The 14,501-nt window shown below is 37.2% G+C and overlaps 1 protein-coding gene across 1 annotated transcript in view; it reads left to right on the top strand.

Moving 5' to 3' along the window:
* LOC123934670 (fibronectin type III domain containing protein 3C1-like) overlaps nucleotides 1-14,501 on the top strand; it is a 58,391-nt gene that overhangs the window by 15,004 nt on the left and 28,886 nt on the right. Inside the window, exons 9-21 of the mRNA XM_045994782.1 lie at nucleotides 3,327-3,386; nucleotides 3,736-3,874; nucleotides 4,577-4,630; nucleotides 4,745-4,866; nucleotides 4,951-5,125; nucleotides 6,246-6,332; nucleotides 6,536-6,674; nucleotides 7,462-7,530; nucleotides 8,114-8,232; nucleotides 8,352-8,457; nucleotides 9,427-9,518; nucleotides 9,735-9,848; nucleotides 11,890-12,039. Coding sequence (XP_045850738.1) covers nucleotides 3,327-3,386; nucleotides 3,736-3,874; nucleotides 4,577-4,630; nucleotides 4,745-4,866; nucleotides 4,951-5,125; nucleotides 6,246-6,332; nucleotides 6,536-6,674; nucleotides 7,462-7,530; nucleotides 8,114-8,232; nucleotides 8,352-8,457; nucleotides 9,427-9,518; nucleotides 9,735-9,848; nucleotides 11,890-12,039 — 1,426 coding nt within the window. The remainder of the gene's footprint in view (nucleotides 1-3,326; nucleotides 3,387-3,735; nucleotides 3,875-4,576; nucleotides 4,631-4,744; nucleotides 4,867-4,950; nucleotides 5,126-6,245; nucleotides 6,333-6,535; nucleotides 6,675-7,461; nucleotides 7,531-8,113; nucleotides 8,233-8,351; nucleotides 8,458-9,426; nucleotides 9,519-9,734; nucleotides 9,849-11,889; nucleotides 12,040-14,501) is intronic.

Here is a 14,501-nt window from a genome sequence, read left to right as displayed (position 1 = left end):
TCCAGCTTTCTTCTGATGCCCATTAGCATGGTAAATTGTTTTCCACCCCCTCACTTTAAATCTGGAGGTGTCTTCACGTCTAAAATGGGTTTCTTGCAGGCAACATACTGACGGGTTTTGTTTTTTTATCCATTCTGATACCCTGTGTCTTTTGATTGGAGCATTTAGCCCATTAACATTCAGGGTAACTATTGAGAGATATGAATTTAGTGCCATTATTAGCCTGTAAGGTGACTGTTACTGTATATTGTCTCTGTACCTTTCTGATCTACTACTTTTAGGCTCTCTCTTTGCTTAGAGGACCCCTTTCAATATTTCCTGTAGAGCTGGTTTGGTGTTTGCAAATTCTTTCAGTTTTTGTTTGTCCTGGAAGCTTTTGATCTCTCCTTCTATTTTCAATGATAGCCTAGCTGGATAGAGTATTCTTGGCTGCATGTTTTTCTCGTTTAGTGCTCTGAATATATCATGCCAGATCTTTCTGGCCTGCCAGGTCTTGTGGATAAGTCTGCTGCCAATCTAATATTTTTACCATTGTATGTTACAGACTTCTTTTCTCGGGCTGCTTTCAGGATTTTCTCTTTGTCACTAAGACTTGTCAATTTTACTATTAGGTGACGGGGTGTGGACCTATTCTTGTTGACTTTGAGGGGGGTTCTCTGCATCTCCTGGATTTTGATGCTTGTTCCCTTTGCCATATTAGGGAAATTCTCTCCAATGATTCTCTCCAATAGACCTTCTGCTCCCCTCTCTCTTTCTTCTTCTTCTGGAATCCCAATTATTCTAATGTTGTTTCGTCTTATGGTGTCACTTATCTCTCAAATTCTCCCCTCATGGTCCAGTAGCTGTTTGTCCCTCTTTTGTTCGGCTTCTTTATTCTCTGTCATTTGGTCTTCTATATCACTAATTCTTTCTTCTGCCTCATTTATCCTAGCAGTGAGAGCCTCCATTTTTGATTGCACCTCATTAATAGCTTTTTTGATTTCAACTTGGTTAGATTTTAGTTCTTTAATTTCTCCAGAAAGGGCTTTAATATCTGCAGAGAGGGTTTCTCTAATATCTTCCATGCCTTTTTCGAGCCCGGCTAGAATGTTCAGAATCGTCATTCTGAACTCTTGATCTGACATATTACCCATGTCTGTGTTGATTAGGTCCCTAGCCTTCGGTAGTGTCTCTTGTTCTTTTGTTTGTGGTGATTTTTTCCGCCTTTTCATTTTGTCCAGATAAGAGGATATGAAGGAGCAAATAAACTACTAAAAGGGTGGCAAAGACCCCAGAAAAATGCGCTGTAACCAAGTCAGAAGAGACCCCTAATTGTGGGGGGGAGAAAGGGGATAAAAACAGGGTCTGAAAAAAAAAAAGAAAAAAATTTAAAAAATTAAACAAAGAAAAAATATAAAAAAGAAAGAAAAAAATATGTATATTTAGATAAACTAGTCAAAAAACTTTAAAAAAGAAAAGGGTGAAAGTTTTAAAAAATTTAGCAGAAGAAGAAAAAAAAAGAAAAAATTGAAAAAAGAGAAAAAAAAATTGAAGTAGCCGCAAGACTAAAGAATCATGGGGAGAAAGCCATGAGTTCCGTGCTTTGCTTTCTCCTCCTCTGGAATTGCGCAGCTGTCTTAGGAAATGAACCTACTTTCCTTGATAGATGAACTTCGTCCTGGCTGGATATTTTGTTGATCTTCTGGGGGAGGGGCCTGTTGTAGTGACTCTCAAGTGTCTTTGCCCGAGGCGGGATTGCACCGCCCTTACCGGCGGCCGGACTAAGTAATCGGCTCGGGTTCGCTTTTGGGAGTTTCTGTTTCCTGAATGCTTTCCGTAGAGTTCCAGAGGACGGGAATGAAAATGGCGGCCTCCTAGTCTCCGGCCTGGAGGAGCCGAGAGCCTGGGGCCCCACTCCTCAGTGCGCCCCCAGAGGACAGCACCCAATCACTCCCGTATCCCCAGCCTCTAGCCGCGCTCCGAGCTCACGCAGCCCGCGACCAGTTCAAGGTAACCCCGAGCTGAGAGTTCAGTCCTCAGCTCTGTCTCTGCAGCCGGCTTCTCCGTTCTAATACCTGCGAGCTCTCCGACTCTCTGACACCCCCGATCCTTCTGTGACCCTGCGGGACCTGGGGCCACGCTGACCCCGCGTGGGCTTCACCCTGGTTTAGCCTCTGGAGCAATGTCCCTCAGTGGAACAGGCTTTTAAAAGTCCTGATTTTGTGCTCCGTTCCTCCGCCGCTTCCCGGGAGCCGGCCCCTCCCCGCGCGGTCTATCTTCCCGTCGTTTTAGATTCACTTCTCCGCCGGTCCTACCTTTCAGAAAGTGGTTGATTTTCTGTTTCTAGAGTTGCTGTTCTTCTTCTCTTCGCTCTCCCGTTGGATTTGTAGGTGTTTGCAATGTTTAGATAAGCTATCGAGCTGATCTCCTGCTACCTGATGTAGTCTCAGGCTGCTACTTCTCCGCCATCTTGACTCCTCCCCCTAAAATTAAGTTTTGCATGAGGTTTCATGGTGGTCTTTTTCTGGTGTTATGTATTTCACAAATATCTTTGTTTTTTATTAAAATACTATAATCACCCTATCACCTTGAGTGGTCTTTGCTTAGAAGTATCAGCCTTTGCTTAAAAATAGTAACTTTTAAATTTTTTGGAGGCTATTTCTGGGGTAGAGCCTGCAAGAACTCTTTTGAGTTGGTAGAGTACACCTCGGCACCTGTGACGGTTTCAGAAAGACATAGATGTGGAAGCCCAGCCACTTGATCCAATGTAGCAAATAGGTGCTCTCCCCAGAACGATTTCCTTTTGTAATTGAATGAACAAATTGCATGATGCACAGTGTCTTTGAGCCTTTTCATATCAACACTAATAAGCTAATTAAAGACAAATCTGTATTATTACAGTGTGAAGAAGTTGCAGTGGGGAAAATTATAAAATTTCACTTCATAAAGCCATAGTAATTTCACATTCAAATGAAGAATGTGGGGTATTTTTTTATAATATTTTAAAAAATTTATTGATTTATTTGAGAGAGAGAATGAGCAGGGGGAAGGGCAGAGAGAGAGGGAGAAGCAGACTCCCCATGGAGCAGGGAACCTGATGCGGGCTTGATCCCAGGAGCCCAGGATCATGACCTGAGCCAAAGGCAGTCACTTAACCAACTGACCCACTCAGGTGCCCCCAAGAATTTGAAGTATTAGTATCACCTTTTGACATTCATGTAAAATGGGCTAAAATTATCTAAATTTCAAGGAAAATTGTGCTTCTTTGTCACTTGAATATGTAAGATTAGGACTGTTAGCTATTAAATACTTGTAATTTCATTTATAAAGAAATATTATGTTCACAGTGGTGATGGAGTTATATTTACTCTGCTTGATCTACAACCATCCATGGCCTATTTCATAAGGTAAGAACTCCATCCTATACAACCCCTACCCACCCTGCAGCCAGGCAGACTCCCCAGTCTGTATCAGTTTACTACTTATGATTTCTACAGTTAGCATTGCTACTTGCCAACAGAATGGCTTATCCTTTATGCTTCAAAACAGCCCAAATCCATCATTAGTTCACTTTCTTTCACTTAGTAGTGGTGAGAGGGCGATTTGGGAGCCATTACATGTAACAATCCAACTTGGCTCTATTAGAAAATTTTTTATAATTAGCTCCTAAGATGTATCGGGGAATTCAAGTATCTAATTTAGTACATGTAAGGATAAATATTTGAAAGTTTACAACAACTGTTATTACATTTTTAGAATTACAACCATAAGAAGCTCAGCACATAGAACTAAGTCTGAAGTGGTTAGCTTCACAACTCCAGGTTGTGAACCAGACCCTCCACTTGCACCCAGACTAATTAACCGATCCAAGAGCAGCCTGAATTTACAGTGGAAAGTAAGTATTTTACTGCCAAAGTCCCCTCAACATGTCTTAATTTAAAAGTGTGCTTCTGCTTTCTCCTAAATTTTAAATATGAAATTATGCATGCCTCATATGATCTATTTCCCTAGCACTTTTCCTTTTTCCATAATCATCTTTATCTTCTATTTATATCAAGCATCAAGTAAACTGAGAAATGTCAATCATAATTTCAATTAGTAAAAGTTGAAGTGACAATTTCTATAACCTAAATTTATTTATAATTGTAGTTCCCAACAAATCTACCTCTTAATTAAGTATTAACTTTATTACATAAAACTTGGAAAACAAAACAAGACATAGAATTTGGGCATGTCTTATAGACTGTAAAAAATGCATTTTAACTTTAAAATCTGGGTTGCTTTAAAAACAAAATGGGGGCGCCTGAGTGGCTCAGTGGGTTAAAGCCTCTGCCTTCGGCTCAGGTCATGATTCCAGGGTCCTGGGATCGAGCCCCGCATCTGGCTCTCTGCTCAGCAGGGAGCCTGCTTCCTCCTCTCTCTCTGCCTGCCTCTCTGCCTACTTGTGATTTCTGTCTGTCAAATTAAAAAAAAAATCTTAAAAAAAATGTAAGCAGATTAATTTTACAATTTTTCAATCACTTTAATTATATAGTATGTATGTACATATACTGTATAAAAACAGAACATCATAATTTTATCTTTCTGACATATTTAGGGTTCCAATGATAACGGTTCCAAAATAAACAGCTTCCTTTTGGAATGGGATGAGGTAAACCATGTTATTTCTTAAAGGCACTTGTTTATAAATGGTTATTAATATTATGATGAATTTTTATATTTGTAGCATTTTATAATATTCTAACATTTTTCATCTATTACTAAGGGCAAAAGTGAAGGCTTCAAAAGTTGCTATATGGGTACCATGAAACAGCACAAGATCCTTAAATTGAATGCTTCTACAAAATATTCATTCAGACTAGCTGCCAAAAATAACTTTGGATTGAGGTACATTGAATTATTGCAATATTCAAAAGTCTATACTTTAATAAGAACCTGAAAATAACTTTTCCATATTAATTTATTTTTCAGTGATTTCAGTGAAATAGCAGTCTTCCATACATCAGGAACTATGCCTCCAACACCTCCACCTCCTAAGCTAAAAGAAGCAGGAATCTGTAATTTGTCACTAGAATGGTGTGCACCACCTAACCCAAACCCAAATGACAGTCTTACTTATGTACTAGAAATGGAAGAAGCAGGATCTGTAAGTTTTCTTTTCATATGCTTTAATCTTCAGTTTCAGTTTTAGGCACATTTTACATGTATCTCACACTAAAAATTTTTAGATTTAATTTCTTTTTTTAAGTTTTTATTTAAATTCCAATTAGTTGGGATACCTGGGTGGCTCAGTTGGTTAAGCATCTGCCTCCTGCTCAGGTCATGATTCCAGGGTCCTGGGATGAAGTCCAGCATCTGGCTCCTGAGCCCACTTCTCCCTCTGCCTGCCACTCTCCCTGCTTGTGCTCTCTCTCTCTTTAACAAATAAATAAAATCCTTTAAATAAATAAAATATTTAATTTCGGTTAGCTAACAGTGTGATATTAGTTTCAGGTGTACAATTTAGTGACTCAACACTTAATCCTTAATTGCCATCACCTATTTCAGCCATCCCCACACCCACCTCCCTTCTGGGAACCATCATTTTGTTCTCTACAGTTAAGAATCTATTTCTCAGACTTCCTCCTTTTCCCCTTATGATTAAGCTAATTTCTACTCAATCAAACTGCATGATCCCCGTCTCTGTGTTCTAGATGGGACCAATGCTGTGCCAAGGTTAGGTAAGCCAGTACAGGAAGTTCTGAAGGTACTTAAATACTAGAAGATTATCTAAAAACAGCAGCAGCCATAACAACACAATAGATACATGGTGAAGTGTGTTAGTTCTTCAACTTTGGGCCTATCCCAGATGACCTTGCCTGGTCACACAGATTCTCTGCACACTGCTAACAGGACAAACCCTTTCCTCATCTCCCTGGATTCCTGATGTGGGTGGGCAAACTGTCTATACTAAAACAAGTCTATACTAAATAGGCTACCCAACTTAAAAGGCAGCTGTACATTTTATGTTATGTATATTTTACCACATTTTATATAAAGCAACTAACATTTAGGAATATTTCTGTATAATTAATATGTTAAGTGCCTTCATCTACATTATCTCATTACATCCTTTAAAAAAAGGAGCCCTCTAAAGTAGAAAGTATCTCCATTTTTTTAAATAGAGAGACTAAGGGACTAGCTCAGGACCACCCAGATGGAAAGTAAGCTGAAGTTGGAACTTGAATCTAAGCCTAATTCCTAAATTCATTGTCTTTCATTTCCAGGGGTTGGGTTTTAAACCTGAATATAATGGAGAAGACCTCTCATGCACTATAAGAAATCTTCAGAGAAGTACTACATACAAGTTTAGGGTATGTGGCTATAATTTATAAATTTGTATCATATTTTTAATATTAAATTATATTCTTCCTGGAGATGAAAAATTATTTTTACATTTAGTTCTCAGAAATCTTCAGATAACTTGCTTTATAATATTATTTGCAAACTATGCATGTTTTCAAATCACATATTTATTCCCAGTGGTCAACCAAGATATTCTCTTTTACTCAAACAGATCTTTGCCTACAATCTGGAAGGAAGGAGTAACCCCAGTGGAGAAGTAAAATATACTACCTATCCAGATAAGCCTGGATCCCCTAAAACACCATATATAAAGGGAAAAATCTATGCAAACAGAGTAAAAATTGGATGGGGTAATGTTTTTGTATTTAAAATGTACTTTTCTGTCTTAATATTAACTGTTGAGAAGAAATCTTCCTCTAATTGCCCTCAGCTTTATAAAATATTCTCTTAAATTACTTGCATTTGAAATATTTCACCATATAAATGAGTTCAGTTGTAAATGGCATTTTTTATAGTTCTCTATTGAGTTCTCTGTTGCTATCTCACTAATTCACACATGAACAAATCACTAAATTTTATATGAGTCCTCAAAAATTATGGTTATTCCAAGTAAGATTATATCTAATATAGAGGTCACAATTTAAAAGACACATCAATGGTAAATGCCAACTTGACAAGAAATTATGTTTTTATAAATCATTTTGCCTCTAAACTTGCAAAATCTACTTCAAGGGATGCCTGGGTGGCTCAGCTGGTTAAGCGGTTGCCTTCAGCTTAGGTCATGATCCTAGCATCCTGGGATAGAGTCCCACATCAGGCTCCTTGCTCGGCAGGGAGCCTGCTTTGCCCTCTGCCTCTGCCTGCCACTCTGCCTGCCTGTGCTCGCTCTCTCTCTCTCTCTCTCTGACTAATAAATAAATAAAATCTTAAAAAAATCTACTTCAAGGTACAAATACTTAACATTTTAGTCTCTTCCAAGAACTTTAAAATCTTACTTGTTTCATGTCTAATATTAATCTCCTATTAAGTTTCATGTTTGTATTTTTCTCCTTAAAAAATTTAATTTATAAGATAACATTTCAGTGAAAGACTTTTAAGTTTATTTAAGAAAAATTTTAATTTTATTTCTCTTTTCAGAACCACCCAAAGATAATGGTGGGACATACATTTCAAGTTACAGTTTAGAAGTTAGTGAAAATTCAGATGGTAAGACATCATGATTTTTTTTCAAAGTTAAATTATAAGGTTTTCAAAAAGTTTTAATTTAAATTCCAGTTAGTTGACATGTAGTGTAACATTAGTTTCAGGTGTACAATATAGTGATTCAACACTTCCATACAACACCTGGTTCTCATCACAACTGTGCATCATGATTTTTTAAAGTTTTTATTTTGAAATAGTTTTAGGCTTATCCAGAGTTGTCAAAAATAGTGTAGAGAATTCCTGTATATAACCTTCACTCAGTTTCTCCTAAAATTAATATCTTACATTACCATAGTACAATTATCAAAACAGGAAATTGGCATTGGTACAATACTATAAACTAATTAAGGACTTACTTGGATTTCTCCATTTTTTAGTAGCATTTTATGTTTATTTACTGATCTTTTATTTTTTATGGCTAGTTCTATAAGGAATACAATTATTTAACTATTGTAAATAGGTAACTGGGCCACAGTTAATTTCCAAAATGCCTATTTCTTAGAATATACATGAGAAAATAATGGGACCCATAAAATTTATAAGCTACCTGTAGATAAATTAGGTAAATTTGCCTTTATCCCTTCAGAGAATTCCTGGAACATAATCTACAATGGAACCACAAAGGAATTTCTGTATGATCACCTGCAACCTGGTACTACATATAAACTGAGAGTCTTTTGTACTTCACCTATAGGTCAAAGCCAGGTGAGGAAACAGAGAGGGAAGTGCTTAAATTGAAGATTGAAATGACCTATATTAGTAAATGTTTTAAAAAACTGAATTTGAATTTAATATAATCATAAGGTATTTTGTATTTCTCTTAGCCTTCAGATATATTGACTATTCAAACACCTGCATTTTCTCCTGCATCTTGCCATCCTCCACGCTTGAATGGTGAAGCGAAGACCAAAGAAACCAACACCAAATGTGGTGAGGCTTCTTGTATGATTTGAAGGACTTCACCTAAATTTCTTGTTTTGTAACCTCTGATTTTAATTAACTAATGTTATTAAGGGAGAGCAAGTGCATTTTTACTATAAAATCAAATAATATTTAGAAAACTCTTATTTGGTAATTGAAATCACAATAATTTTTGAAGTATAATTAACATTCAGTGTTATACTAGTTTCAGGTGAAAAACATATTGATTCAATAATTCTATGCATTAGTCATGCTCATCACAATAGGTATAATCACCATCTATCACCACACAATGTTATTACAATATTACTGATTATAGTCCAATGCTGTACTTTTCATCTCCATGACTTATTTATTTTATACCTAAAAGTTTGTACCTCTTAATTCCCTTTATCTATTCTGCCCATCCCTCCACCCACATCTCCCCTAGCAGCCACCAATTTGTTCTCTGTATTTAAAAGTCTAGTTTGGTTGGCTTTTTTTTTTTTTGGTATTTTGTTTGTTTGGTGTGTTTTTTAGATTCCTCGCGTAAGTGAAATCGTACAGTATTTCTGATTCACAACACTTAGTAAATACCCTCTAGGTCCATCCATATTGTCATAAATGTTTTAAATTTTGAAACAAATTTAAAAGTTAATTGACAGGGGCACCTAGGTGGCTCAGTTGGTTGGACAGCTGCCTTTGGCTCAGGTCATGGTCCTGGGGTCCTGGGATGGAGCCCCGTGTTGGGCTCCCTGCTCAGTGGAGAGCCTGCTTCTCTCCCTCTGCTGCTCTACCTGCTTGTATCTCTCACTCTCTCTGTCAAATAAATAAATAAAATATTTTTTAAAAGTTAATTGACACAAATTAATATGAGTTTTCTGTTACTTTATTAAGTGTTTTGACATTGTGTCTTCTGAAATTATTTTGTATTATTTTAAAAGACCACCCTTAAAATTATTTGCAAATTTTTAAAGTTTATTCTGTACATTTTTGTAGATAATCATCCTAATGAAAGTTCTGAAGCACCTGCATATGTCAAAAAGGCAGAAGATAACCAAGATGACAAACAAGGACACCCTAGTTCCAAAGTGAGATGCATAGTGAGTAAATTAATTTCTGAAGAATCCAGTTTCTGGTTAAAAGTAGTTAATAGTGTTGGGAAAGTTATATTGTTCAGATGATCCATTCATGGTTCATTTCACTTTGGATGAATATATGCTTCTACTTCCTGTCAGGGTGGGGAGTGACCATACCTGCACAGTAGTTTTGTGTTTTCTTATTTATTTGTTTATGTTTATTTGTAGTTGGGATCTCACCCACTGAAGTGTGAAACTGCACCAGTCCCAAGCCCTCCTTCTCAATGTGGTATACCTGTGCTAACCTGCAAGGGTCCATCTTGTGTTGTTATTAGTTGGGGGGTATGTTATCAATTTATTTTTATTAATTTTGTTGATATAAGAGCACAGTAATTGGTTTAGTATTGTTTTTTGAAAGTTTACAACTCCCTAAGGAGTCAGAGTTTAGATTAGGGTTCCATAAATCTTGGACCATGGTTCTAGAACACACATAACACCTGATACTAGTACTATTGGAAAGGGTAAGGCGAGGGACACCTGGGTGGCTCAGTCAGTTAAGTGTCTGCCTTTGGCTCAGGTCATGATCCCAGGGTCCTGGGTTTGCATCCTACATCAAGCTCCTCACTCAGTGGGGAGCCTGCTTCTCCCGCTACCTCTCTCTCTCTGACAAATAAATAAATAAAATATTTAAAGAAAAAAAAGAAAGAAAGGCTAAGACTAGGGGTACCTGAATGGCTCAGTCGATTGAGGGTCTGACTCAGTTTTGGCTCAAGTCATGATCTCAGGTCTTGAGATCAAGTCCTACATCAGTCTCCATCCTCAGCATAGAATCTTGAGATTCCCCATCCACCCCCACCCCTGCTTTTACCTGCTCTCTAAAATAAATAAGTAAATAAAATCTTAAAAAAGAAAAACGAGGGGCGCCTGGGTGGCTCAGTGGTTTAAGCCTCTGCCTTCGGCTCAGGTCATGATCTCAGGGTCCTGGGATCGAGCCCCGCATCGGGCTCTCGGTTCAGTGAGGAGCCTGTTTCTCCCTCCCTCTCTGCCTGCCTCTCTGACTACTTGTGACTTCTCTCTCTCTGTCAAATAAATAAAATATTAAAAAAAAAAAAAGACTATGGACTCTGAAAAACAACCTGAGGGTTTTGAAGGGTCAGGGGTGGGAGGTTGGGGCAACCTGAGGGTTTTGAAGGGTCAGGGGTGGGAGGTTGGGGGAATAGGTGGTGGGTAATGGGGAGGGCACGTTTTGCATGGAGCACTGGGTGTTGTGCAAAAAGAATGAATACTGTTACGCTGAAAAAATAAATAAAATGGGGAAAAAAAAGAAAAAAAAAAAAGAAAAACGAGGGGCACCTGGGTGGCTCAGTTGTTAAGCATCTGCCTTCGGCTCAGGTCATGATCTCAGGGTCCAGGGATCAAGCCCCACATCGGGCTCCCTGCTCGGCGGTAAGCCTGCTTCTCCCTCTCCCTGCCCCTGCTTCTGCTCCCTCTCTTGCTCTCTCTCTCTCTCTGTCAAATAAATAAATAAATATTTTTAAAAATTAATAAATAAATATAAATAAATAAATGGCTAAGACTATGGTAATCCTGCTTTCCAGACTCTTTATTTATAGAGATTAATAAATTTGGAAAACCAAATAAGTGATCATTAGATAACTAATTTAATTTTTAAAATCAAAACAAGAGATAATAAAATTAAATCAATTTATAGAACTTAGTATTTTTTTAAAGCTTCATTGGGAAATATCTGGTACTGTTTGTTTACATGTAACTCTACAATATGACACATTAAAAACGTGACTATGAGATAGTGAAGTTCTAAAAATTGTTTTGCATCCATGTGAATAGCTCCCCATTTAAATACTCTCAAAAAACAAAAACAAAAAAAAGGCCTAGTTATTAAGCCACCTACATATCTTTGAATTTTTCTTCCATTCTTCCCAGAATCTAGCAGAGGGTACTTTAGCATTGACACAAAAGCTTTAGTATGATAATAATAAATGACAAGTCTGATTATAGCACTGTATGAAATCCAGAGAATACTGGAATTCCTGTTTGATCCTACTAATCAATAGTCACATTAAGCAACATTAATATATCTAAGCTTGTTTTTTAAGCAACCTATTTGAGAATAATTTTAACAAATTAAAAATAGGAACTTATCAAATATGTGGGATTAGCCAATCCTTTCTCTTAATTTTATTTGAGCCTTTTAATGTTATAGTGCTCTGTCTTATGTTTAATTATTTCTACACTTGTCTCATACCATTTAATAGATTATGGCTTTTGATATTGAAAAAATTATGTTGTAACTCTCCACAATATCTAGAACAATGACAATTTATAGGAAGAACTCAATTTCTGCGTTTGTTGCATCTTTTAGGTTCCTGTGTGTAATGGTGCTGAAATCACTGAATACAGACTTGAGTGGGGACAAAGTGAAGAATCAATGCACTTGATTTATACTGGCCCTTGTCTAAGCTATGAAGTTAAAGGTCTCATTCCTGCAACTACATATTTTTGCAGAGTTCAGGTAATCCTAACAGTTATTCCAATGTAAATAAGACAACAGTTATTAATCTATACTATCTACATCCATAATACTGGCACCAATTCCAGTGTAGTAAATAGAAGGAAGTCACAGACTTCCAAATGTTAAATATCATGTTCAGCAACATCATTCCGGGCTTCTTCACCTACCATATAAAGCCCCACATACTCAGGAACCTACTTTTTATTCCAACCTGATCTGCCATTATTTTTTCCACAGTTTTGGGATCAAGGTAATACTGGCCTCATAGCACAAGTTTGGAAGTTTTCATTCTATTTCTATTTTTGGAACAGCTTCAGTAGAATAGGTATTATTTCTTTAAATGTTTGGTTAGAATTCCCCTGGGAAGCCATCTGGCCCTGGAGTATGGCTTTTGGGGAGGTCTTTGATTACTGCTTCAATTTTGTTACTGGTTATTGCTCTATTCAGATTGTCTGTTTCTTCCTGTTTCAGTCTTAATAGTTTATAAGTTCCCAGGAAGGCATCCATTTCTTCCAGATTGCTTAATTTGTTGGCATATAGTTGCTGGTAATAATTTCTAATAATTGTTTCTATTTCCTTGGTGTTAGTTATGGAAAAATTTAGGCCCTTTCCCTTTACTTTTGAATAAATCTGGCCAGAGGTTTAATGATCTTTTTAATTCTTAACTATTGAAATATATGAATTTAGTGCTATCATATTGCCTATAAAGTCCCTGTTTCTATAGATTCTCTCTTTAAATTTCTGGTCTATATTGCTTGTGGGGTCTTTCTTCTTTTATAGAATCCCCCTTATTTCTTGCATGGCTGGCTTGGTGGTAACATATTCTTTCAGTTTCTGCCATTCTGAATGACAGCCTTGGTGGATCAAGTATCCTTGGCTGCATGTTCTTCTCATTTAGTATCCTGACTATGTGTTTCCAGCCCTTTCTTGCTTGCCAGGTCTCTGCAGATAGGTCTGATGTTATTCTGATGTTCCTCCCTCCATATGTAAGAAATCTTTTCCTCCTAACTGCTCTCAGGATAGCTTCCCTGGCTATAAGATTTGCAAGTTTCACTATGATATGCCAGAGTGTTCGTCTATTTTTACTGATCTTGGGAGGAGGTCCTCTCTTCTTCTTGGACATGAATGCTTGTTTCCTTCCCCAGATTAGAGAAATTCTCAGCTATGATTTGCTAAAATATATCTTATAGTCCTCTCTCTCTCCACCCCTCAGGAATCCCAATAATTCTGACCTTGGAATGCGACATGGTGTCATTGATCTCTCTAAGTCTGTTCTCATGGGTTTCTAGCTGCCTATCCCTATCCTTCTCAGCTTCCTTCCTTTCTATCAGCTTATCTTCTAGATCACTGATTCATTGTTCTGCCTCATTTACCCTGGCTGTTAAAGAGTATCCAGTTTAGACTTCATCTCATTCATAGCATTTTTAAGTTCAGCCTGATTAGATCTCATTTCTGCCCTTAGGGAGTCTGTATTGTCTCTAGTGCTTTTCTCAAACCTAGCTATTGACTTCATAATTGCTACCCTAAAGTCCGTCTCTGACATCTTGCTTATATCCATTCCATTTAGATCTGTGGCAGAGGACATTGTCTCTGGTTCTTTTCTTTGTTGGGAGTTCCTCCTCCAAGACATTCTGTTGAGGGGTGCTTGAGGGAATATACAGAGTCCAAAATATCAACCATGACCCAAGCCAAATGAACCTATGAAGAAATCCAGTGGTCAAAAGCTGTCACTGATATGCCACCAAAGCCAAGATGATCCAAAACAAGAAAAAGAAACAAGGGCAAAAAAAAGAGCGGGGCAGGGAGAGATATAATCTCTCAGTGTGGACACAGCAGGGTGATCTCCCTTTTCCTGCTTGAGTTTTGGTCTGTGTGTTAGAAGACACTATATCCCACTATATTTATATATATGTGTATGTATATTTCTGATTTCTTTGCAGTTTGATTTAATATATTATATATATTATATATAAGTTTCTGATTTCTTTGCTCTATATATATATACATATATATCTCAAGATAAAACAGGCTAGTATGGGGTAAAAATCTATAAAACATGTATGTGAAAAAGAAAATGAAAGTTAAAAATGACTTTAAAACATAGGTTGGGAAATATGAATCTATTTGAAATAGGAGCAGGGATTTAAAAGAAAAGAAAAGAAAATGAATAAGAAAAGAAACTAAAAAATAAATGTAAAATTTTAGCCTTAAGTATAAGTGAGTCATGAGGGAACACCTAGAGTTGCCTATGTTATTTTCCCCTGGCTCTAGAGTTTTATTGTCCTGTGGGAAAGAAGTTTAAGCTTATTCACCTGTTCTTCCAGTCTGTCTTCTGGGGGAAGGTCCTGCTGCTTTGCTTCTCAGGCACCTTTACCTGGGTAGAGTAGCCCCACATCTTGTAAGGGGGATGGGCTTAATGTGAGCTGCATGGCTTTTGTTCCCTGTCATCTTTATGCTTCTCT

Source organism: Meles meles, chromosome X (genome assembly GCF_922984935.1).
Source record: "Meles meles chromosome X, mMelMel3.1 paternal haplotype, whole genome shotgun sequence".
NCBI classification, from domain to species: domain Eukaryota; kingdom Metazoa; phylum Chordata; class Mammalia; order Carnivora; family Mustelidae; genus Meles; species Meles meles.
This window is presented reverse-complemented; position numbering and strand designations above follow the sequence as displayed.